We start from the raw sequence: 26921 nt of genomic DNA on the forward strand, positions 1-26921 counted from the left end.
GCAGTTATTAGAAACCAAGTCTCTGTATCATGGAAGAGGAAACCCAAATGCATTGCCACTCCCAGGGGGTCACTTTGTGTCCATTATAATGAAGACTGAAGAGAAATCGCCCAATACACAGACACTCATACTCCTTAAAACAGCAGCAAGTCATGATTTCTGCCATTCATCAATGCAGTTAATCAATATACTACTATTCTGGTCAGACATACTAGCTGTGAAATGCCTCATTCCAATATTTATAAAACTTTCTTCCACCAGGTAAGAGATTTCGTATGCAAATCTAGAAAAGCTTCTGTACAACATAGGAATGCAAACCAAACAACTGTGTAACACCAAGGGGCAAGATGGGCTCACATACATTGCCAATGCATACAAATTACCTTGGGTGTGCCTTCGACAGATTTACATCACTGCTGGTATTTATTTTATTTTTTTATATTAAAGCAAGTGCAAGGTTTTATGTTTAACCATAAAAACCATAGTGTTGTGTTTGTTTGTTTTTTTAAAAAATACAGAGTTGAGTATAAAAATTAATGAGTCATTTCAGCCCTTCATAATTTTAGACATACCTGTGCTAGGTTGGATGAAATGTTTATACTCTGCAGGTCATATGGGATTAAGATCTTGTCAATGAAATGTAGGACACCATTGCTTCCCATAATGTCACTCTCAATTATCTTTGCTTCATCATTTAAATACACGTTGTTCTGAGAAAAAGGGACATAATACACATTCCCAGTAAGACACACCTTCTCATGTACAAAGCCTTTTTGTTCTTGAGTGATGATCACCAGTGAGGGATGGGCTACATTAACAAGATGGAGTAAGTTATTGTAGGTTTGTCTTGATAGATGTTTTAGGCTTGACGCCTTATCATGACTATTGGTCCATTTAACCCAGCACTGTCTACACTGACTGGCAGCAGCTCTTCAGGGTTTCCGACGGAGTCTTTCCCAGCCCTACCTGGACACACCAGGGACCTTCAGCATGCAAAGCATATGCTCTAACCACTGGGTTATGGACCTTCCATTGAATATATACTGCCGTGTTCTCACAGTCCCCGCCTTCCACTACTCAAGCTGGGTACAGTGGAATCTCGCATTAAGAACTTAATTCTTAGAGAAAGGAGGGATTTCCACACTCACTGAGTTTGTGGTTCCTGTCTCCCAAATCAACTACAGTGGTACCTTGGGTTAAGTACTTAATTCGTTCTGGAGGTCTGTTCTTAACCTGAAACTGTTCTTAACCTGAAGCACCACTTTAGCTAATGGGGCCTCCTGCTGCTCCGCGCTGCCGGAGCACGATTTCTGTTCTCATACTGAAGCAAAGTTCTTAACGTGAAGTACGATTTCTGGGTTAGCGGAGTCTGTAACCTGAAGCATCTGTAACCTGAAGCGTCTGTAACCCGAGGTAGCTAAAAACTTTTCAGAAATTTATGGGCAACATTGTGAAGCAGTAGTGGGGAACCTTTCTCCCATGGGATGGAGGGATGGATTTAAAAGAGGATCGAATTCATGGAGGAGAAGGCTATCAGGTTTCCCCCAGGCATCTGCTTGGCCACAATAGGATGCTGAACAAGATGGGCCATTGGCCTGATCTAGCAGGTTCTTCTTATGTTCTTACAATTGCAGGCCTAGGGGCCAAATATGATCCTCCAGGCCTCTCTTATCAGGCCCCCAGGACTCTTCCCAGGCCATACTGGTCCCACTTTGCACCCTCAAGTATTTTTGCCTGGTTGGAAAGTGTCCATAACCCCCTAGTCCCTGGCCTCCATCCTTCTGAAATGTTACATGTTACTTCCCTAGGGACCCTTCTTCAATGCATGCCATTTTCATACTAATATAATTGTAAACAAAACAAAACACACAAGGATCAACTTCAACAGTGCCCCAAAACAAAAAACCCTGCACCCATCTTTCTGAAGTTTGTTAGGTTTCTTACTAAGAGGCACCTTTATTAAAAGAATAGGGGCATCAAATGAGACCCTTCAGACCTTTCTATCCAACCCTTGGGATTCTACTTAAACCCTACTCCACACTCACGTTGTGTCTTGCCTGCCTGGGATGTGTCCTTGATTTACATGAATGCCTCTTGCCTGGCTGGATGTGAGAACATGTATAGGAAGCACTTACATGGCGGGAAGGTAGCTTGTTGTACAAAGGGTAAGAGGCACACCCATTGCTCTGCCCACTGAATAACATGACACATACCTCTTTCATGGAAACCTTTATTTTGAGACCAGATAGAGATGTGATGGAATTTTTCAACTGCAAGTCTTCTGACTGTAACTGGTGGCAGATGACTATGTGATAGTTAAGCAAATCCTTGATGAAACCCTTCTCTTCCCATTCTGAAAACTGAAGAAACTGGGGTTATACAAGTCAGGCACGGGCTCAGCACCTTTCCAAAGAACTGAAACTAGCTGAGGAGAATGGGATGCCCCAGAGTCAAATATCAATTTGACACTTCACCTACTGAGAAAACTTGTTCTCATTCAAGAAAGAGAAGAATGAAGAATTGTGGAACAATTCCCCATTATCTATTATACTTATTTGAAAAATTAGGGAAGACAGCCAATCACAATATAATCACTAATACATTGAAGAGAACTGAAACAAACCTACACATGCAGCAGAAATTCAGATTCATACAAATGAGTTGAAAGTTGCTTAGATTAGATACATTCAGGTTTAACTGAAGCTTTCTTAGGATTTAACCTTTTCTAGTTAGAAGGAGTGATTTTAATGCTGGGTCAGGAGGGAGGCAGGGAGGGAGGGAGAAGGAAAGAAAGAAAGAAAGAAAGAAAGAAGGAGGGTTGGGCTTTGGGCACTGTTGGCATGCAATGCCTGAGGGCCACATTGCCTATCCCTGTATTAAACTACAGTGGTGCCCCACAAGACGAATGCCTCGCAAGATGGAAAACCCGCAAGACGAAAGGGTTTTCCGTCTGCAGAGGCGCTTCACAATACGAATTTCCCTATGGGCTTGCTTCGCAAGACGAAAAATGACGAAAAATTTTGATTTTTTTCCCCCGCTCCAAAATCCCTTTTCCTGAAGCGCTAAGCTGCTAAAAGCATTTTAGCAGCAAAACCGCTAATCCCCCAAGCCTTAAAAAGCCGTTTTTAGCCCTTAAATTGTCAATAGCGCTAATAGCGCTAATCTGTCAATGGGCTTGCTTCGCAAGACGAAAAAACCGCAAGACGAAAAGACCCGTGGAACGGATTCTTTTCATCTTGCGAGGCACCACTGTAGCTCTAAAGAAACCCTGAGAAGACTTGCACAGACTGATAAACAGAACGATAGGCTTTCAAATGCAACCAGAAAAGTGTTTCTTACCGTGGTGCTGTTCTTTATGTAATCAGCATGTGGGACAAAAACAGTGAACGGTCCAGATCCCGTCAATTCAGCAGTGCTAAAGCGCTATGGCACAAAAACATGTCCAGAGATTAACACACACAGCAGCACAACATGATTTATGCAAGAAAACACTGCTCAGAAAAGATGAAGAAGGACTCTGCTCATGTCACTGGACATTTCCAATGTTCTTCATCCTGATGCAGCTCCTTTTACCACTACCCACCCCAAAATCCACTCCTGAAGTGAAGGAGACTCTCTAGAATGGAGTAGGGTGGGAGTGAGAATTGGCAGAAATCTAAGGTAATTTCGAATAGCCCCCTGCATATGGATTGCTCTCCCCAGGGAGTCCTGCCCATCTGCAATCTTGTCATCCTTTTGGTGCCAGCAAATACATTTTGGTCTACCTGAGCATTTGGACGCCACCAATGACATGTTATTGCACTGATGAATCTGTTTTTAATCACATTTATGTCATTATGTGATTATGTTCATCATTATATTTTGTTAATTTTGGCTGTAAGTTGCTTTGAGACTTTTATTTTTTAGTGGGAAGCAACACACACACACACACACACACACACACACTTAATAAACCTAACCCTGCATGAGTGGAAGTGACACAAGGGACTCTCTAAATTCAAGGCTCACTCTCTTTTAGAGGATGTTGATGCTTACTTTGAAATGATTAACGAATTTAGATGCAGCTTGTCTTGTGCTGAGCTCCTAAAAAAATGAAAGAAATTAAAAACCATCTAATATTAACGACAAGGCTCTGCTTTTCTTCATTTTTTTAAAAAAACAACCTTATCCTTCATGTCCAAATGAAGAAAGAACGTTTATACCCTACTTCACACAATAACGGCAGTACAATAATGAATAATGAAATGGGAATGGTTTGTGAAAATAATCCCATTATAAGACTTGTGACATATATTCTGGGCTTCAATTTTCCAGTTGCCTTGAATTGTTTGGCCAGAGAATTGATCAAGGAACCGGTCCCACTGACATCTGATAAGCAAAAATGAACTGCAGTGTCCTCTGCCTTCAGAGTGAACTTACTCTCAACTCCAAGTCCTCCAAAGGCTCTACTAGTCCAAAGAGGTATTTGGAAGACAATTCCATCCCTTTTGCAGAAGAGAAAAGCCTTTTGGGTATGTTATGTACTAAGCTTGGATCCTAGAACAATAGGTAAGTAGGATCCTAGAATGCAACAACTGATTGGCTTGCAGGAGAAGACCAATCAGGCTCCAGGAGGGAATCAGAATCAGCCAATCAGACGGGACACATTGTGTAAATAATGTATATAAAAGCCTGAGGTTTGGGGGACAATTTAATCACTGTTTTACAAGCTGCAATAAAGAGCATGAAATCACTACAGGACTCCGAGTATATTTCAGGATAGTATTTCTAATGGTAGCATTTGAACAATTCTAGGTAATATCTGTATTTTAACTGCAAGCTCCTCAACCAGCAATCTTTTTCTTCACTTTCTTTTAAATTAATCCCCAACTAATCTATGGCCAGAACTGTTACTGTACTGCTATATTTAATTTATGGGACCTTTTGTAACTTTCTCACCTCCTCTGAAATATCCGCTTGGCATTTTAAAAAAAATCTTAGTTTGCTTCTTCTTCAGAAAGAGGAGTGATGGTGTAAGGAACAGTTCTGTATACAGCCTGATGTCAATAATATATTATTGCTGGTATAATGCTGCCCGGTGGGAACTTAAGAGTAGGTTGAGATAAAAGAAATCGTGGCAGCCCCTTTCCAACAGAATGTCTTGTACCTGCCACACAGTGCCTGTGCATGTAAACCCATCGCCGGTACCAGATAAACAAATGCAGATTCGATCCCCACTTGTAGAGAGACAGAGAGCATGTGGACTGCAGCCTCCATTATCCTGGGAAGAAAAGTTGAAACTGATTAGTCAGTAAGAAAGCTGAAATACTGCCTACTTGGAAATGCGTAAAACACACAGTGCTTGGAACTCACATAACTTCTTCTTCTTTTTAAAAATGTTTTTATTAAGCAATTTCAACATAACAAATTGTCAAACCGTATAATCACAGACATAATTCCCCCCTTTCCTCCCTCCCTTCCCCCCTAGGACTTTACTCAGCTCCTCTCTCTGATTTCTCTGCACATACTATTTTCTGCATGTTATAAAACTCAAATAACTTCTTGAACAAACCTCTATAATCAAGGTGGGCTCTAGATTTTTAATGCTTCTTATCTGAATGGACCATTTTATGCGAAATTACACACTACACAGGATATTCACGATTGGTTTCCCCAAACACACACTTTTTTTTTAACATTTCAAGATTCTACCCATAATTTGTCTGATAATGGACAGAAAGGAGATCAATGTAAATCATTTGTTAATCTTTTGACGAGAGAATCAGATGAGTGCCAACAAACCTCCTTGCAAGGATCAGTGCGCTCACACTTGTTAACACCATCGCCAGTGAACCCAGGAAGACAGTTACAGGCAACCTATGTAAAATAAAACAAAAGGAACCATGTATAGTCAACATTATATAATTCGGACCTACGAACAAAACTGCAGACAACAGTAGCAATAGATTGATTTTCTACAGTGAAAATTAAAATCACAGGAGCTTCCTCAGTCTAGAAACCTGCAGCTGTCTTTATCATCTTATTTCTGCTGTTGTGTGTAAGCATGCAACAAATCACTTCTACCTGAGCAATGGGACTTCTTCTCTGTCTTCTCCTTCTATGTGCTCCCTGTATCTGCTCTGGGCTTCTCCCCCAAACCCTGCTAATTATAGGGGGGCTGGAGGATAAAAAGGGGGAAGTCCCATTGCACAAGTGGAAAGTTTTCCCTACGCACCATGACCTTGCAGGATTCAAATCATGGTCTAACAGAGGAGAGAGAGCATAACAGAAAGAGAGAGCACATGCATAGCCACCAGAGTGTGCCACTGTGTTTTCCCAGTGAGAAACAGTGCAATCAGCTGCAAGAATTTTAAATAGTCTTCTGAGCTAGTGAGACCCAATCCCTTACGGTCACCAAACTCAGCAGCTGGAGATGCATTGCAGCGCATTAGCACTGTTCCCTCATTGTGATGAGATTTCAGTCTTAGATAATATAGATATGTGCTCATGGAGTGACTTGTGCAATGGAGCTCACACAAAATCTGCTCCAGAAGGAGGGTTTTGTGGAACCCTCAGGGTAGATCTAGGGACGCGGGTGGCACTGTGAGTAAAAGCCTCAGTGCCTAGGGCTTGCTGATTGAAAGGTTGGCGGTTCGAATCCCCACGGCGGGGTGCGCTCCCGTCGCTCGGTCCCAGCGCCTGCCAACCTAGCAGTTCAAAAGCACCCCCGGGGGCAAGTAGATAAATAGGGACCGCTTACTAGCGGGAAGGTAAACAGCGTTCCGTGTGCGGCTCTGGCTCGCCAAAGCAGCGATGTCACGCTGGCCACGTGACCCAGAAGTGTCTCCGGACAGCGCTGGCCCCCGACCTCTTGAGTGAGATGGGCGCACAACCCTAGAGTCTGTCAAGACTGGCCCGTACGGGCGGGGGTACCTTTACCTTTTTTAACAGGGTAGATCTGGGAGGGGGTCATGGGGAGGAGAAATCTGTTGCATGCGTGAATGTTGCTACACAAGCTCAACGATTTCATTGGATACTACCCTTAGGGTGGTACTCTCCCCCCCCCCCCCCCGGGAGAAATGTACTGTTAGAGAGCCCCAAAAATAAATAGAAAAGGAGTTGCTTACGAGGCCTGGTCCTGTTTTAACACACTCAGCAAACTGGTGACACCCTCCGTTCTTGTCTAAGCATAGATCAATTTCTGTATGTAGGAGAGATGTAGGAGAAAGGATTGTATGCACCAAAATTTTGCTTCCACTGTAAAACTGCACCTGCCTAACAAAACAAGTTCCTAGCATGCTAGGAGGCATGAACAGAGCTGTTCTATATGAAGCTGTCTGCCAAGAGGAGAAGTGAGCAAGAGTGAACCAGTAGAAAAAAAGTTACATTTTTGGTCTTAAGGACAACATTTTTGACCCACTCACTCTCAACCCCCAAATAAAGCCCTTTCCATGCTAAAAATTAAACACAGCTCTGTGAAGGAAAGACCACGGCCACAGCATGTCTTGGGCAAAAATTGGGATTTGTTCAAACTGCAAGAAGTCCTATTGTCCTAGTAGCTGGTAGATGAGCACAGTGCCCATTTCCAAACAACCACAACACTATTACTCTGCCTAGGCACGGAACAGTAGGATATCTGCTGTAGAGAAGTGGTGGTTGAACCATGCATGAGATAATTAAGGCGGTGTGAGACGCCAGGTCTACAAGGGAGACAGGGTGACTGTAAGTTCTCAAACTCATTTTAATGATACCATAAATATTTACTTGAGCTTTAAATGTCACCAGTATGCTCACTCAGGCATCTAGATACATATATACCGGCCTTTGCAGTTAGCATCTATTTTCAAAAGCAGAATTGCTCAGCAGTTCATGTGCTTCAAAGCAGTATGGGTGCTCACCCCGGCATAGAGTCCCATCTCCAGCATAGCCTTCTTTACAAGAGCAAGTTCTTTGACCAGGCCCAACTTTTGTACAGCTGGCATGTGGGGAGCAGCCACCATTGCCCACCGCACAGGGATCAATTTCTGTGTTACAAAAGAAAAGAAATTAGGAACAGGGTTGTCCTTTCTCTCGCTTCCCTCTGCAGCCTCCTGAAAACCTGCAAGGGTGACCCTTGTGATCAGTATGGAATATATTGTTGGGGGGGGGAGGTCAGATGGGGAGGGGAGTTAACATAAATTTTCCCCTTATGTGAATAGATGATCAAGGCAGGATTGCAAGTCTATTTTGCTCATGCTTCTTAGCCAAACTGCCAAGGGAACATCAGAATCACTCAGAGAGGTGTACTATTTGCGTGATCAGGCACATCAAGCCTGTTGCCTCCCCCCGAAGACAGATTCATTGTGCAGTTATTGGATCAAAGCAGGCCACAACTTTATTGATTACAGATGTATGCAATCTGGCTCAGGCATCGGGTGATTTCTCGCTCAGACAGCCCACCCGCTGCCTGCTTCCCAAAAGGTTGAATCTGAGAAAGGATTGCCCTGTGACTTACAACAAATAGGAACAGCCCATCAGAATTGGTGCCTTGGGGAGCGCTATGGTCCTTAGCCCCATCTGCGCTTATGGACAAAGCACTACCCCAGGATCCCTTTAACGGAGTACCCCAATTCCGGCTCTGGCGGCAGTTAAGACATTGGGGATCATTTATAGAGTTTAACTGCAGGGGATGTAAGGCTTTGCCTCCTCCTTCAAAGAAGGGAGAACATGCCTGCTTCTTTTCTGCCTCTCTGATTTTGTGGCAGGTCCACTGTGTTCACACACACACACACACACACACAACCCAGCCAGTCATGGACGAAATAACTATCAGGATACAGGCACAGGTGATAACAAGCCACAACTGGCTTGCTGAGGTAAGTGGGGTTGGCATGGCATGGGGTCAAGATCCATTATCTCACAAGACTGCCAGTCTGAAGCCCAATACACCATCCAAGCACAGGGAACACTTTGGGACTTAACCAGCATGTAAGAACCTAGTGTGGTGCATGCCATGGAGCTGGAATCTCACTGGTAACATGAGGTGAGTGGGGCCAGAGCCAGTCTGCTCTAAGCTGAGGCTATAAAATGAATATCATCATGGTTTCATCTGGTTCTGGCTTCATGGTTTGATTAATATGACCAATAAAGATTGTTCAATTGCATTGCCAATTTTGATTAAATCACTATATCTATCTATCTATATATATATATATATATATATATATATATATACACACTATATATATGTGTGTGGGGAGGTGGTGTCATGCAGGATTCATAACCTGCATCTGATCAGTTTCTGGCTGATTGCTTTGAAATACCTGTCTTGTAAGAAGTTCCGTGTTAATCCATAAAAATAAGGATGCTTGATTAAATGAAAGTGGTTTTGTTCCTGATTGCAGATTTCAAAACGATTACTGTAGAGATTACAGTAGAGGAGCTATTTAAGCTGTTATACATCAAGGTGGCATAATAATTTGATTAGCCTGGTACTAAGCACTTGAAGTGCTAGCTGTTTTCATAATCATGACAGAATGGGGGACAGAACGGGGGGGGGGGGTTAGGAGAGCAAAGCTATTTTGCTGTAGCTTTACTTATAATTTTTGTACTTTAGTTCTTATACATTTGCCTTATCCTCTGCAATAACTTGAACATTTCTGATTCTAGTTAAATTGCAACCAAATGCGTCTAAATGAAGAGTCAATATTAAATGATTGGCCAAAAGGTATCCTAAAGGGCCATAGGAAATGACCCTTTGAAAACCTGTCCCATAGGATTCTCAAGAAACAGAAAGCAGAATCACAGAGATGGAGGGAATCTCAAAGGTCATGTAGTCCAATGCAGTCAATTGCCCCTCAACTGATGGCCACCCAACCTCTGCTTAAAAACCTCTGATGGTGGTGCATACTAAAAGACTAAACAACAACAGCAACACTCCATCGCAACTCACTCATATTTTTTTCCAGGCAAAACACACCCAACTCATTCAACTTTTCCTTACAGGACTTTGTATGCAGGCTTCTCACCAACTTTGCCACCCTCTTCTGGACACATTCCAGTTTGTCAATATCCTTCTGAAGCTGCAGTTCCCAGAGCTGGACAGCAATGGTCAGAAAAGGTCATATGTTCTCTTTTACCCACAGAATTTTCATTTTTGAAAAGGTTGGGGCTGGCTCATATATGCATGTTCATCACTTGATAAATGAAAGCTATTGTTTAAATCAAATATCCACATTCTGCTGCTTATTCAGTTCATTATCCAGACTTTTCTGTGCAGGATAGGTTATGGTTTTACCATGTATGCAACATGATTGCAGTCATTTGCCAGAAGTACCTGTGCAAGAGGTTCCGTTCCCATTGTATCCAGCAGAACACAAGCAAGTGGGCTGGGATGTGGTGGAGTCATTGACGCAACTGAAATGGAAGAGGGAAGCACTGAGAAGGTATGTATGAACCCAAATTCACCAACATGTTCAAGGATGCTATTCTGTGGTAATGACCAGTCTAAAACTCCAGCATTATTGGATCTCTATAAACAGATGAACTGGTTGATCCTGGTTTCCTTTGCCCAAGTAAATGCAATTAAGAACTACGAGAGTGACATTACATCATGCAGGGTTGAAAGAAGCTCAAGCAATTCATGTTTGTTTTTCCTTGTGCAAAATAAATGGAAGTTTTGCATCTCAGTGACATGTGCACCACAGGATCCCAGTTGATCATAAGTGAAAGCCACTGCCAAAAGGCTAATGCCAACAAAAGCTTTAGGTGGTCTTGTAGTTATTGGCAGACCAATTTCCATCTATATCAAAATTACTTCTCCTTGATAGGTACATCTTTAGCTCTACAGCTGTTGATAATACCCAATACAAAGCAACAGAATGGGTAAATGCCCTACCTATTCACACTTCATTTTCAGAAGAGGAATATGCATTTTGAATTTGCATTTTAAATTAAACAATATATTGATGAGCAGAAGCCATCCTTTTATAATCTTTGTGTATGAAGGGCTTTCTCTCATGCACAAACTAATTCCCTACTACGCAGAGTGACATTAAAGGATGGAGCAATTGAAAATGCAAAATGTTGAATTAAAAGATCAGCTTCCATTATTATTAATAATACAGTGGTACCCCGCAAGACGAATGCCTCGGAAGATGAAAAACCCACTAGACGAAAGGGTTTTTCATTTTCTGAGGTGCTTCGCAAGACGGATTTTCCAAAGGGCTTGCTTCGCTAGACGAAACAGCCCTGCCTCTCCTGTAATGGCGACGGTTGCACGCTCGCTTCCCCACTCCTCCGGCTCCCTCCCACCTTCCGGCCGACCTTCCGACCTTCCGGCTGCCTCGCGCTGCTGCCCACCACCCTCACGCGCTCCCCTCAGGAGCCGTTGCTGCCAGCAGCCAGCGCTGCAGCCGGAGTTGCGCTCCTGAGCCCCACCACCCTCCAGCAGCCGCATTTCACGGTGTCCACAAGGCGCAGGTGAGTCCAAGGACCGGCTGCGGCAGCTGCCCTGCTTCTCCCCACCCCTCCCCACCGTGGTGCTTCGCAAGACGAAAAAACTCGTCTTGCGAGGCACCACTGTAATTATATTCATTAGTCACTTTAAAAAAATGAACTCACAGTGACTTATAAACACTGAAAGCAGCTATAAAGAGAAAAAACAACAACTTAAAATACAATAATATGCATAAAAGAGCAAATCCAGCTCAACCCCATCCCACTATGAAAGTCCTGTCATGGTTCCATATTTCAAATACTCATGTCCAGATACATTCATAGCATCACATGTTTCAAACCGTGCCCTCCAATTGTACTCACTTCGCATGTTCATCGCAAGTGCCATTACAGAAATCCTTTTTAACTTCTGAGAGAGAGAGAAAAAAAGTTTTTACATTATTCCTGCATTTTAGGGGGTTGGACTAGATGACTCTTGGGACCCCTTCCACTCTACAATTCTATGATTCTATGACTCATCAAGTAACTGAAATCTGTCTAAGAACAATGACAGCAGGACCTTGAACCAGATCAGTCTTTGCAGCAATACTTTTTATGTTGTGATCTCAAGTCAGCAGCTTCCTCTGTACTGTATCAGAAGCTGCTTCTGCAATGTGACTATTTGGGTGACAGAAGAAGCAGAGTTGCTGCTGTGGAAACAAAGTTAAAAAGCCTTACTGCATGCACGCACACGCACGCACACACACACACACACAAACACAGCTGCCTGCACACAGATATTAATAATGGCCTCACTAAATCAGAGTTCTGACTTTTCCCCAAATCCTCCTGTGGTGGAATGCTGAGATACAAGCAGATCCCACTGCAGGGGTAAAAGAAAAGGAAAATAATCGAAGTTATCACAGCGGTAATACCAAGGTTCCTGTTAGGTCTAAACTGGGCTATCCCAAATCTTGGACAATCCATAGTTTTGGGGACCCAAGATTAATTATTGACCCGAGAAGAAGTGCTTGACTGTGTTTCAACAACTGTGCAGCATTCATATTTGATGCTCCAGCAAATACTTAATTTATGTATTGTATCCATGTTCGGCACCCGTGGCACTCCAGATATACTTTTAAGTTTATCCTGTTTATTAAGTTTATCCCCCAGAGTATCTCTATTTGTGCATAATCCTATGACTGTCTATCATTCCATTTCTATCACTGCCAGTACGACATTAATTATTGCTGTTACTCATCCTTACGTAACTGCTTTTTTCTTAAATCGGTCTCAATTTTAAGAGTTCGTTTTTTAATTCACTGAGTTCAGCAACATCATGACTGCATATCCACAAAGACAGTTGCTTTCATTCACTTACCTATGTCACAGCTAACCCCTTTAAAGCCTGCCGCACAGGTGCAGCTTCCATCCCCCAGCAGTCCATCGTTGCATATCCCATGTGCGCAGTTGCATTCTGAGGATAAATATTAAGCTTCTATCAAGGATACATACAGAAGCCCACATTAAGGCATGCTGAGTTTTCCACAAATTCAGCTGTATGTGACTAGCATTTTAAAATAAATGATGAATCATTATGAAATATGAGTACAAAGCAAGTTATATGGAATATAAATACAAATCCTTCATATACAACCTATTTTTTAAAAAATATACAAAGTACATACATCATCAAATGGTTGATAATGAAGTTGTAAAACTGAGGGTGTATTAAACTTCAACACCAATTTTTTTTTATGCCAATAGCCAATCAAGGGACTCCAGTCCACAGCAAATTTGGGATTCTGCTGTCTACAATCTATTGATCTTACTAATTCATCTATTAATCTTACTTTTATTTTTAAATAATTGTATTAATTAGCAAAACTTTTTCATCCACTCCCTCGATTTTATTATTTTTGCATTTCCCCTGCACTTTGCTATGATTCACTTTGAAGATCATTGGTTGAGGTTTTTTAATATACACACATGGAAAAGTTCTAACACCACATTTTTTAATTGGTTTAATCTTTTGATATACCCACTGGATGCTCTCTCAGACAATAGACAAAAGTTAAATGGGACCGCACCTATGAATTTGTTATAGCTAATGACCGCATTGGACCCTAGGAACCAAATGTGGAACAAAACATATGAGTAATTCACAAAGAGTATGCCGAATAACGTTGTAGAGTAATATTCCCTCCCTGTCAATATCACAGAAGTTCCGCACATCACTCTAGCCGTGAATCACCTGATTTACAGTTGGCTCCATATCTTCCTGGCTGACACATTTCACAGGCAGTTCCATGGTAACCTTCATGGCATTGGCACTCGCCATTGCCATCAATGCCATCTTGGCACACTCCGTTTCCAGAACACCAACGGTCTGGTTTTCCCGGGCACATCTCACACATATGGCCATAATAACCTGAACAGCAGACAGAGACCTCAGGGGAAAAAAGCAAAAAACAGTCAGACACATTATACTGGAGGAAATGTGAAACATCATGTAGTCCAAATATTATTTTTAAAATTGCTTTTCGGTTGTTAGTTGTTGTTATATTTATTTAGTGCTTGAGATGGTGCCATAATAGCATTACTGCTCCCAAGTTCCACTCCATGTTAATTCCAAACAGGAACCTGGCTGAAGAATGGATCCCAGCCAAGCATACTATTATTTTATGTCTGAACTGTATAACTTTAAAAAATATTGTTTTATTTTATACTGATGTTTTAAATTCTTGCGCATCGCTTTTAAAATTTTCTAAATAATAATGTGACTAATAAATTCTTGTGAATACAATACGCCGCTTAACATCTCTTAAGCGGTGCTGACATTGTGACATGTTTTTATGTAGATAAGAGGATGGAGATTGTGTTCAGCATGGACAGCAGCATTACAGTCATATCATGGGGCAGAGACCTCCCCTTCAAATATTTTGGATGGTATTGGGGGTTGACAGGTCAGGAAATAAAAATTTGATGCTTACAGAGAAATTAGTCATCTGCGGGGAGGGTGCTATAGAACCCAAGGCCAGCTTGTGGGCTTTCCCAAGGCATATAATCAACTAGTAAAAGAACAGAATTCTGGGCTAGATGAGCTCTTACAGCCTTCTGGGCAACACAACTTTCTGAGTGATGGCACAAAGGTCTCTGAAGCATCTTTCCATTTTATGATGGAAGTGATTTCATCCAAGGGCTCTAAATCACCACTAGCCAACTGCATGTATTGAATGGGAAGTAGATCTACAGAAGCTGGCTTTCGCAGCTCTGATGCAAACACTTTTGTGCCAGCCATAATGAAATGAGTATGAATTCCATGTGTGGGGCAGGAATAAACAATTCTCTATGTGGTCATCATGCATTTGTATACAGTAAAGCTTGCTTACTAAGGAAACTTTGATGCAGGTGAAATGACAGCCAACTGATCTGTGGCCTTGAGACCTTAATACACAGTGAGGAAAACTCCCATTTGCTGGTGCTCCCTGTCAATTATAAAAAAGTCATTACCAATCACATCATAAACAGATATTTATTCCAAGCAGACAACACTCAGCTTTAACCAGCAAATGTATTTAACTCTCATTCAGCTGCCTCAGTATAAAAGTATTATTGGCCAAAGGGCTTTGCTCATGCAGAGAATCAAGGGTTAAGTTCATGTAAAAAGCTTAGAGCAGGGGTTGGCAAGGTTTACCTCGCCTGGGCCAGTTCACTCCAGCAGAGATGTCTCTGGGGGCTGGATCGTGCACGTGCTCGTGATTTCCAACGTCTGCGCAGACGCGATTTCCAGTGCCACAGAAGCAAGTCCCCGCATCGTGCTGCGCCGGTTTGGTGCAGTGCGTGGGGACTCGCTGAGCGGGCGGCTCAGTTCAGGGGCGGCACATGGGCCGGTTAAACGACCCCCGTGGGCTGCTTTGGCCCGTGGGCCTTAGGTTGCCAACCCCTGGCTTAGAGAAATCCGTTAGGGAGATGACTGGTGCCCAATTCAAATACTGGGGGTAAGGAGGAGGGATTATTTTGACACTTAAGGCATTTTAAAAAGACAAAAACAAATTCTGGATGAACAAAGCAACTTGTTCCAATTCTCTCTCTCTGTGTGTGTGTGTGTGTGTGTGTGTGCGCGCGTGTGTATTCAGCTTAGTGCTAGTCAGAGTACATCCATTAAAATTAATGGGCCAAGTTAGTCATATTCATTTCAATGGGCCTACTCTGAGTAGGACTTAGTTGGATACAACCCTATCAATGAAGGTTAGGTGAAAAATGCTGCAAATAGGAACTGGGAGAATTTCAATTCAGTTTGCATTTAAAAACAAACCTTTCAAACTTGAACTTTCTGAAACAATTCAAGAACCGCCACACAGCTATCCTTCATAGTTGACACGCAAAGTTTGTCACACAGTTCTCCAACCAACTAATGTTTACAAAACTACACATATCGGGGAATGTGTGTATAAAACAGGTACATTTATGAAAGCAGTATACAAAAATACACTGTATAAAGTGAAACTGCTTGTAAAAATGAATATAAAAATATGCTTATTGGGAGAAATTTGCACTAAATTGTTGAATAATTTTCACAAGGATTGTTTTACAAAAAATTGCTAAAGAAATGTGGAGAAATGAATTTACGTTTGGCTAAATTAGAAACTGAGAGGACTGATACTAACATATCTTTCCATCCCTAGCAGCAGGGTAAAGGAGTAAGTAAGAAAATACATAAATTCTGTGAGGAAAAATATTCAAAATAAAAATCACAACTTACAGCAAGCACTGATCCGTTTGGGCACCTGATTTTTTTGTCACACTTCGCACATCTTGTCTAGGGTACAGAGGGTTTTTTTAAAAAAAGGAGAGAAGTCAGTTTCATGTTCACAGCACGTTAACAATTATAATCTCAGCTACAGGGATGCAGAGCATACAAGGTAGAAGATGAAGTACACAGTCAATTAACTGCCATTTTCCAAAAGCTAAGATGGTAGAGTATGTTCTTAATGGCTTTGCTGAAATTTAAAAAAAATATGTGAAGCCCCATTATTCCTCCTAATATCCAGTGTTGTGGTCACAGGACTCTTCCATTGTGAAATGTCAATCCCTTCAAATGGCAACTTTTTTGTGTGACTTTCTAATTTGTTTTAACAACCTATGGATCCCATTAGTTCTGCAGTAACCATCACCAAACATGTAAATTTAGTACAAAACAAGAAATTACAGGTCTCTAACACTTTACCTTTTGCACTGTTGTGCTGTTGATACTACAACGGTTCTTTTGAACTTGCAGGACTTCAGAAACCCCAATCAACATCCCATTTGTTGTTTCAACAAACTGGCCATTCAGGAGGACTTTGTTTACATATGCCTGCAATAAGAAAGGATGGCAAGTAATGAAATCCAGGTATGCTCCAGAAAAGCACAATGGCTCCAATATTAATTTCTAGGAGAGCATAGAATGAATAGTTTATCATGTTGCCCTGCCAGCATTATTAAGCTTTAGAAGAAAAAATCATTCCAGAGGCAAAAGTACAATTCAGTAGCCCATGTGATCTCACTGCAGGTACACAGCTAACAAAGCAGTCAATCAGCTGCACTGATGAGCAGAGACCAATGTATTAATCACTGGTCTGCAATTCTTTCACAAAGGTCACTGAGAAAACTTTAGCAGGTAAACTGTGCTGCTTGTGACCAAGTGGTTTTATGGATGCAGCCACAGTCTACGAGCAACCCCACCATTTGAAACATGTGACCGAATTAGTGGCTTCCTATAAAACCATACATTGTAGAATGGAAGCATAATTCTCACCTGAGTAGTGTTTTTGTAAAACATCAGCCAGTATGAGAATCCTAGCATTGATGTTTTGTGAACTCCGCTTTTCAGGTCGGTGGCCAACAGTTTAACTCCAAGAACAACATGGTATTGTACAGTGTCCATGTCCTAGAAACCAAGGTGTACAGGAAACAAAATATTTGGTCACTTTAAATAAATGAACAAAAGCAGTGAGATAGGTAAACATAAGAAGCACATGCCAATGTGGTAATCAGTGATTCTGTTAGATAACCAGGCCTGTATCTAGTAATGAATCTTTCACTGTATCTAGTAATGAATACATACATACATACATACATACATACATACATACATACATAGTTCTTACCAGCTGTGTAATATTAGCATCTTGGCAATACTTCTCAATTGAACTATTTCCTGGGACAAAAATAGTGTATTTTTCAGATGACTCAATCTTTGCAATCAGGTGGTATTGCTGAAAGTTTCAGAAGAATACAATTAACAAGCAAATGTGGTCAGCAAAGATTATAGAGTAAGCAAAAGAAAACTTGGGGGGGGGGAACCAAACAACTCTGCCAATTATATGTTCATATACATTTAGATACATTTAGGAGAGTTTCAAGGTAAGATGATTTAGAGAAAGAAAGGCATGCTCCCTATTTTTAATAGGGCCAAACAACAGACTGTGCTTATTGTGCAACATACAAGTAAATCCTAGATTTTCTTTAATTAACTCCAGGCATGGGGTGTCAGTCTTAGTACTGTGGCAAACAATGAGAGGAGGTTTATCCCTTTCGACACCAGTCTCTGGACAAGTTTTGGGGCTGCTGCATGGCTATGGGTTAGAAAAAAAATCCCATAGGCACAATGAGTTCTGCATTTCACAACAGTTTTCCACTGTTCCCTTACATAGATTATACATCAGTAGTTAAACTGATGCCCTCCTAAAGTTGTTGGACTACAACTCCCATCATCCCTGACCATTGGCCATGCTGACTGGGGCTGCTGGGAGTTGTAGACCATAACATCTGTAAGTCCCCATGTCAACTCTGCCATTATAAACATTCGTGTTTTGAAGATGAGCAAGGGGGAAAGGAAACATTTTTCTAGTGTTTCATCAGATGCCCTTGGCAGTGACAGGATTACAACACTATTAGCCATCACTTTCTGGGTTTATCAAAATGTACTCCCTTCGTTTCCTTTCATTTCCCCCCACCAAGACAATGCAGGATTGTTTTAGAACTGGTCTTCCTCCATACACCAACAGAAGACACTTCCTGTATCTAGGCAGACTAGTACAACAATTAATGGGTTTAAATTACTTTTGAAAGATGTGTTTAAATGCAACGCAGCTGACGTACTCACCTCTAGCAGCTCCTTGAACCTACTGAAGGAGGGTGTCGCATTAAGTTGCTGCTGCAGACCTGGGGCTCTTGGAGGGATGTCATCCAAGGTGGGCAACAAAACCTGAGCAGAGGAAGATGTGAAAACAAAATGAGACTCAGTGGTGTAGTGCAGCACAAATATAGGGAGAGTGCAGCTCTGGAAGTTTTTCCACAGCAAAAACTGTAGTATACTTCTCTTTTGTGTGTGTGTGTGGGAGGGGGGAACAGGTTGAAGGACAGGTGGGACATGATCCCATTGTTAGGCAGGCTAGCCTCAGAGATTACTAGCTCCAGGTCACCCAGTTAACTTCATGGCTGATCAGCGATGTGAGATCAGCTGTTCCCAGTCAAAATCAAATGGGTTAATTGCCACACCAGTCTTCTGCCACCTCTTTAATAGGTATTATATGCTGGTTGGAAATGTTTGCTAAGTGTGTGGATCAATCTAAGGAGAAAGATCAACCTTTAGAAGTCAATAAATAAACTCTGCAGCTTGGTTGCTATCTACCTGGTGAAACAGCTCTAGATAATCTCAGTATCGCTATGGCTTTGGGGCTGATACATTTCTGTTCAGCCCTTATAAATCCTCTTAACCAGAAATAGAAAGAAACATGTCCAATGCAATCTGTCAATGTACCTTGTTGATGATATAAATAGTGCTGTTAATAGCAGGGATGTCACCCAAAACAATACTTGCATTCTGAATCGTTATGGCCTGGAAAGCAAACAGAATCAAACTTCATAAATTTGCATTAGGCTGCCAAGAATTAACGGATAATGCATATTTACACAAAAGTGCTGCATCAGACACACACCTTAAATTGTGTACCATTTGTTTTGGAACACTCTAGTTCTGTTCCACAAAATCTACTCACTGATGTTCTCTAACCATGGGATTTTATCCTTAGTTTCTGTGGGACCTCCTATCGCCTTTTAAAAAATACACAGAGAACTCTCCCCCCCCCCCACATCACAGTCAATCTCCCAGTCAATCTCCCAGTAGCAGAGGCTCACTTATTCTGCTTACCAATAACCCAGCTGCATACACACTGTACATTTAAAGTACACTGAAAGCACATTATACTCCGTGTAATTCTGGGAACTGAACAACATATCCCACCAGCCTAAACACACTACAATTCCAAGAAAGTAATGTGCTTTCAGTGCATGGTGTGACTACAGCCAGAGTCATGAAATATGTCCATATGTAGAACTTTACCAGCAGTCTCAGGCCCATGGTTGGCTACAGTTTAGCCACTCCTCCTCTAGACCAGAGAACTCGGTGTGTGGATTAGCCATACCTTGATGACTTCATCCAAGTCTGTCATCAGATATTCTATCTGCTCAAAAGCACGAACAAAGGATGGCCTCACAACCACTACAGTGTGGGATTCAATGGAGCTGTGCCATTGGAAGTGGGTCTCAACTTAAAATGAACTTCATGTGGGGTAGAAAATAGATATAGATATTTCACCCATGTGGGGTAATTAATAATAGACTTGGATGGATCCCTAGATCCAGGGCTTTGTTTCAGCTAGAACTCGCCAGAACTCAGTTCCGGCACCTCTCAGGTGGGCACCATTATAAGCTAACAAGGAAAGCGTTCATCGTGAGTTTTGACACATTTTTCTAGAAAAACAGCACTACCTAGATCCAAATACACTATGCAGTTAGGGAGTCCCAGCAGAGTTTAAAAGTCACAAAATGTGTAACCTCGGTAAAGTGTTAGGAATATAGGCTGTCAGACCTTTTTAATATCCAGTTTAGTCCACTTACAGTACTTCCCCGTTTCTACCCCCTCACAATGAACAAGCCACAGCGTTTAGTGAGCTTAAATGCTTTACTTACAAACGCCAAAGGTCAGATTCATGCGTTACTCCATGCAGCAGCAAGAAGAACACAGGTAGAAAATTTTTGGGTTACAAAATACAGAAAAGTACTTTTGAGCATGCAGTCTGGGCTTGAAGCAGCCAAGCCCAAACATGTTGCCTGGTCAGTTTCACATGGTGGAAGAGAGTGAACAAAGGAAGCTTCATTTCCTTCTTCACTGGAAGTGATGGGGGTGACCTAACTGAGTCTAGGAATACAGTTCTGTGGTCTTAACCCCTTCATGCATTAACTAGCCCTATGCTTGCTAATTATATTTGACTGCAATTTCCCACACTTCATAGAACTAAAGCTACAGTTTTAACTTTTGATTGTCACCCACATGACTAACCATGATTTAGACCGCAGGTCTAAATTCAGTACACCCATTCCAGACTTAATTCCAACTGGGCTTTGGCAATGAAGTGGCCACGGTGTCTCTGACTGATGGCCTTTACTGAGAAAGAGAGAGATAATAGGAGGAGTGTGGCACTTTTACTCCTTACTCTTGCTCAGTCTCTTTCTCATCTAACCCTCATGTAAAATTATCTGAGGGCCAATCCGTAAGGTGTGTTATATAAATACGTTAGAAATGTTAAAATTATTTTTAGAAATCTCTTACCCCACTGCTGTTGTTAATTTTCCACCTGATCCGTGGGCTAAGGGTGGGCAGCTCTTGGCCCACGTATTTCTTGAGTTGCTCAGTTGTGAAAGAACCCTGAAGGAAGTGGCCCCTGCAATGGAGTAAGGAAAGAGCATTCCGAATATTATTTCCTAGGGAGTTAATGGCCAGAAGAAACCTTTCAGTTCAACTAGGTTGCATTTCCCTATATTTCCCAGTTATTTTCTACCAGCAAACAAGCTTCACCTCCTCTAAATATTTCAAGAGTTATGTTTGAGGTCTTTTCTTTCCATCTTAATCCAGGACATGAAAGGCCAAACTGCCTCCAGTGACTCATATCTCTTTTGCTGATTCTATCTATTGTCCAATCTGGAACAGTTTTACTTGTTTTATAATGGCAATGGTTTTAGCTGTTTTTATAACTGTACAACTGTGTTGTAACCCATCCTTATGGGACGATGCCAAGGGTGCATTAAGAAAGCTTATAAACAAACAAGCGAACAAACAGCTTCTCAGTTGAGAACTGAGAGCGTCCTTAATGGTAAGTGAGGCTCTGGCTATTCTTGTATGGAGAGCACTGTACACTATACAGTAATTGTTTGCTATATGCAGGGGTCAAGATCCTTTGAACAATGGGCCAAACCTGATCCATCAGGGATCCCAATTTGTTCCACAAGGCTATTTCCCCTAAATCACATTTAGGTCAAATTTGTCCCACCAAGGTTGGATATGCTATTCTTTGCAAACATGGGATGTGTTTTGTTTTGTTTTGTTTAAAGCTGCAAGTACACTTTTATTATCACCATCACAGAAATTGTTCAACGTGTCTGCCTACCAAGGTCCAGCTGTGCTGCCTGTCTTTGCTTCTTTGATTTTCTGGACCTCGTGCTGGATGTGCACAGAGAGAGAACAGTGGGTGGGCAGGCGCACATACTGCTGCTGAATGCCATAAACTCACTCAACTCACTTATGAAATGTGCACACGCACACCCCATTATATGCAGTGCCTGGGCAGCAATGAGTCAGAAAGCAGGAAAAGGCAGCTACAGTGGTACCTCGGGTTAAGTACTTAATTCGTTCCGGAGGTCTGTTCTTAACCTGAAACTGTTCTTAACCTGAAGCACCACTTTAGCTAATGGGGCCTCCTGCTGCTGCCGCACTGCCGGAGCACGATTTCTGTTCTCATACTGAAGCAAAGTTCTTAACCTGAAGCACGATTTCTGGGTTAGCAGAGTGTGTAACCTGAAGCGTATGTAACCTGAAGCGTATGTAATCCGAGGCACCACTGTATATACATTTTTTAGCTCAGCCTGGTGATGTCCAAAAAGATCACTTGTGAATCACAGCTCTGATTTTCTCCATTAGCTAAAACCCTGCAAGTTGGGGACTGCCACCCAGGCTAGCTCATTTCACAAAAAATGTTGGTTAGGTGCAGAGTTCACATTTTGACTTATAGCTTTTCATGTAGAGCACACAGAAACCCACTTTTTAAAAAAAAGAAACTAAAATTCCTGAGCCCCTGCTGACCTTGATCCCCCACCCCAAATCCAACCCTTTCTACCAGCCTGTGGGAGGCTCCGGTTCTGTAACTCTTGGAGCAATTGTAACTGTATTGCAACTCTGTGCCCTTGCCTGCGGTATTTTCTGACCATCTTAGATCAAGAGAATAGTCACATATAGTCACACCAAATCAATTTAGGTAAGTAAGTAAGCCCAAAGGGCCAATGGTACCTGACAAGTAATAATAGCATCTCTGGCTGTAGCCAGAAATCTTTTTCATCTTTGCTCAGGTTTTGGATGGCTTCTTTCACTGGTACCAAAACAGTCAAGTTGGTTCCTTCAGGGATGCTGAAGAGGGATTTCTTTTGTTCAAAGCAAAAAACAAAACAGAAACATTGCTTTGTTAGCCTCCTTTGCCAATTTGAATGAAAAGATAGGGAAGAGATTATTTATTATCCATATTGCCATATCCCAACAAATTGATTCAACTTAACCAAGGGTGGACACTTCCCAGAGCCACTAAAGCTATCTTTAATGCAACATCTTTAGCTATTTTAATGAAACTGTGCATATTCCAATAAAAGGTAAAGGTAAAGGGACCCCTGACTGTTAGGTCCAGTCGCAGATGACTCTGGGGTTGCGGCTCTCATCTCGCTTTTTTGGCCGAGGGAGCCGGCGTACAGCTTCCGGGTCATGTGGCCAGCATGACTAAGCAACTTCTGGCAAACCAGAGCAACACACGGAAACACCGTTTACCTATTTATCTACTTGCACTTTGACGTGCTTTCGAACTGCTAGGTTGACAGGAGCAGAGACCAAGCAACGGGAGCTGACCCCGTCATGGGGATTTGAACCACTGACCTTCTGATAGGCAAGCTCTAGGCTCTGTGGTTTAGACCACAGCACCACCCGCATCCCGCATATTCCAATAAGCAGGTCTCAAAGCGGTAGTAGTATCTTGTCTGACTGACAACATGATCTTCATATTAATCAGCAGAGGAGGGCAAAACTATGAAGCTCTATCCTCTTCTTTACGGAAATCAGTTTTGTAATCATATGGACAGAAAATAATGAACACAGGAGTCCAGGGCAGTGCCTATCCATAAGGCTGTCCCATCCTCATCGATGTATGTTGGCTGATTGACTACTCATCAGGAAAGTATGAAACACAGATGATGCCCAGATCGTTTTCAAGTATCAAAATGTTTGGATGCCCCAAGCATTTTTCCTAATTATATGGCACATGCACTGACTGAGTCTTAGCCAGAAATAAACACCCAGTTTCTTTGTTTTGCACCTTGTTGTAAAATGCAAATAGAATACTTCTAACAGCTGGACAGTATGCTTAAGCCCTCAGTAGTTTTGGGTTGTTATACAATTTCTCTCCCACCAGCAAACAAACTTAAGTACTTTGAACAGTAAATGTCTTACCTGAATCCACCCATAGAAGTCAGAAAAGTGGTAATTCCTTACTAACTCCTTCAAAAAGAGAAGACAACAGATTTTTAAAAATAAAACAAATAAACAAACAAACAAGTGCAGCACCGAGTAGGCACATGAAAAGGTATACAGATAAAAGGTGGATGTTAAATTCAGGCGTGAACCTTGATTAAGTGACAGGTCAAAAATGAATACAGATAAATTTTGCCTATTGAATTTAGAATCCTGGTCCCTCAAGTCAAGGTTCCAATATCCTAATGTAAATAGGAACCAGCCAGGTGCCTCTGAAAAGCTTACAAGCTAGATGTCAGGAGGACACAGGAGCCGCAGTTCAAGTTTCTTCCTATCACTTTCTTCTCCTATCTCCCTTGAATGAAAGCATAGGTGAGCTGGGAGAGGAACAGAAGCAGGAGTAGAGCATTAATAATCAGGTGCCCAGAGTGGTTACATAAAGGGCAAGGTGTGGGAGCAATGGAGGAAGGGTGCCCAGAAATTTATGAATGGAAGGGAACAGACTCTGGAAGAGGCTAGAAAACAAGGCAAGGAATGTAGGAAGAAAACTAAACTGGCTGTAAGTAGAAGCAAAGAGGAAAGATATTAATTCTGGAGGTAAAGTCCAACAAGAATTAAAGCCATCCAGAATTTAAAAGATGAAGAAATAAAAATGATGAGTTTGGGAATTGCCCTCCTCCTCTTCTCCCCTCCTCTCAATGTCCTCCTTCTCCCCTGTTTCAACTCTATCATACCCACAAGATAGCCATTTTAAGCTCCCTCACAAAAACATATTTGCCACGGTTCCTGGGTTACAATGGGAAATGTGGCGAGAGCAGTTAGTAGATTGTCTTTGATGGGAAAGCTATTGGTAGAATGCTATTTTTCCGTAAAGCAACACTTGATAAATTGTCTGTCTACTTTTCATCTTTTACTTGTGGGTATTACAACAAAACCAGAACAGAAGATTTAAGAACAGAAGTACTCAGCTGTTCATGTCTCTATGAAGCAGTACTCCAGGATTTCAGAGAGGGTTATTCCCAACCCAACCTGGAGAGGATAGGCATTGAATTTGGGACCTTCTGTTTGCAAAGCACGTCCACTGTCACTGAGCTGGATGGCCCTTACCATGTATGAATTCACTTTGCTTTCTCACCTCTTAGGATAGAATAGAATGTGTATTTTTACCTTCATTATATTTCCATAACATAGAACTCCATCTCCCATGTATCCATCAGAGCAACGGCAAACCTTCTCTCCAGTACTAAGAGACTGGCATGTAGCCTGTTGGGTTTTTAAAAAGCAACAAAGCAAAACAACTCTCAGCAGGATAATTCTCTAATAAAAGAAACATGGTTCAGTGTTGTCCACACAGGAAGCTTGTGGTTAAGCAATGACATAAACCCTGGTCTCCTGTGAAACAGGCTAGGCCTTTTGCTACAATAAACATTTTCCATCTTCGGTGATCATGTGTTGGAGAAGCTTATTTTCTCCGTACACAAGCCTGACAATAAAAATATATACGATGTGCAAAGCACCTATTCCCAGCAGACATTGCATACTTAGCACAATCCATGAACCCCCACATATTCACGTGATGATGATACACCTGAAACAGTTTTATGAGCAGCCCTCGGGGTTCCATCAATTAGCAGTTTTCACAAAGAAAAAGCAGTTTTCACAAAGAAGCATTTCTTGGACTTTTCCAGTTTCTTACCAGTTCATGGCAGCCACCATTGTCCACAGAGCAAGGAGCAACAGGGTCACAGCTGTAACCATCGCCGTTGTAATTTCTCTTGCATATACAACTGCTCTGAAAGTAGAAACAACAAGAACTATGGTTATCAATTGTTACTAAAATTTCTTCTCCAGAACACTGCTATTTTTTTAAATAAAAAAGTTGCTTTTTAAAAGTCTCCTCATCAGCTCCTTGAAATATAGAAACAAAAATTGAATGCTGCTATGGGAATATTTGGCTAGCCCTACACTGAACAAAACAATGTTGAACATAACAAAGGTACACTGAGGTTGCTAAGTTCAGTGTACTTGCGTACAATTGTTCTTCGTTGGGTGATTGTAGTACAGATACTGCTAGATACACAGAAACAGAAACACCCTGGAATTTCAGGATGAATGAATCCCGCCAATGAAAGCCCTGCACAAGGACTGGATTGCACTAGTATCAAACAACCATCTTTTTGAGAAAGAGAGCAACAAAGACAATAGGAAAGACAGAGAGGAAAGAAAATATTTAAACAGACTACAAGATACAAAGTGAGAGATGGGACCCAAATACTGCAGGCTTTGGTTATTATTGTTATTACTGTTCTCATAACTTTTATTACCCTCCCTTCACCAGCAGGTGCCAGGGCAGGTTACAATAATATAAATTTGAGAAATTAAAAACAGTTAAAGCAGATTACTGTCAGAGGCTGGGTCCACAGCTGCAAAGTTTGTAGACTACTTTACATACAATCAAACCTATGTTATCTAGAATCACACAAAATGCCCAGCTTCCAGGTTGACTGGACATCATATTATGGTTGTCCTAGGGCAAAAGTGATAGCTGCCCATAGAAAAAGGATTTTAGCATAGCTATGAGTAGGCTGCAGCACATTGGCTACCAAAAGGGAAATAAAGGATAATGATAGCAGCGCAATCAATCAAGTCAGGTCTTGCTTCATGTGTATTTTTCTTTTTGAGATTTTAAATGGTTAAACGTGCAATGTGGCTACACATAAATCAATGGAACACAAGTCTGCTCACCTCTCTTGGTGCAGCGGAATTGCTGGACGGAAGAGGCTTCACTGGAGCCCCGAAGGTGGAATTCATATGGCAGTGCCCTTCCTGATAGGCGGAGGAGGCGTAAGCCCCCACCGCCTATCAGGAGCCAGATCTTAGCCAGAACTTTGCATTGGCAAATGGGGATGCAGGCTGG

At 41.8% G+C, this 26921-nt stretch overlaps 1 protein-coding gene across 2 annotated transcripts in view; it reads right to left on the bottom strand.

Annotated features, from left to right (window-relative positions):
- STAB1 (stabilin 1) overlaps positions 1-26921 on the bottom strand; it is a 94311-nt gene that overhangs the window by 25300 nt on the left and 42090 nt on the right. For both annotated transcript variants that reach the window (XM_083429271.1, XM_083429272.1), the window contains 24 exons: positions 25701-25796; positions 25172-25267; positions 23984-24031; positions 22784-22914; positions 21053-21164; positions 19202-19279; positions 18545-18646; positions 17547-17654; positions 17195-17326; positions 16625-16753; positions 16160-16216; positions 14787-14882; positions 13649-13844; positions 12776-12871; positions 11779-11824; positions 10295-10374; positions 7878-8003; positions 7107-7180; positions 5782-5856; positions 5147-5260; positions 4036-4083; positions 3340-3423; positions 2214-2360; positions 573-710 (listed from right to left, as the gene is read on the bottom strand). In XM_083429271.1, the coding sequence (XP_083285397.1) occupies positions 573-710; positions 2214-2360; positions 3340-3423; positions 4036-4083; positions 5147-5260; positions 5782-5856; positions 7107-7180; positions 7878-8003; positions 10295-10374; positions 11779-11824; positions 12776-12871; positions 13649-13844; positions 14787-14882; positions 16160-16216; positions 16625-16753; positions 17195-17326; positions 17547-17654; positions 18545-18646; positions 19202-19279; positions 21053-21164; positions 22784-22914; positions 23984-24031; positions 25172-25267; positions 25701-25796 (2409 nt within the window). The remainder of the gene's footprint in view (positions 1-572; positions 711-2213; positions 2361-3339; positions 3424-4035; positions 4084-5146; positions 5261-5781; positions 5857-7106; positions 7181-7877; positions 8004-10294; positions 10375-11778; positions 11825-12775; positions 12872-13648; positions 13845-14786; positions 14883-16159; positions 16217-16624; positions 16754-17194; positions 17327-17546; positions 17655-18544; positions 18647-19201; positions 19280-21052; positions 21165-22783; positions 22915-23983; positions 24032-25171; positions 25268-25700; positions 25797-26921) is intronic.

The sequence above is a fragment of the Podarcis tiliguerta genome (assembly GCF_965153285.1).
Source record: "Podarcis tiliguerta genome assembly, chromosome: 2".
NCBI lineage: Eukaryota > Metazoa > Chordata > Lepidosauria > Squamata > Lacertidae > Podarcis > Podarcis tiliguerta.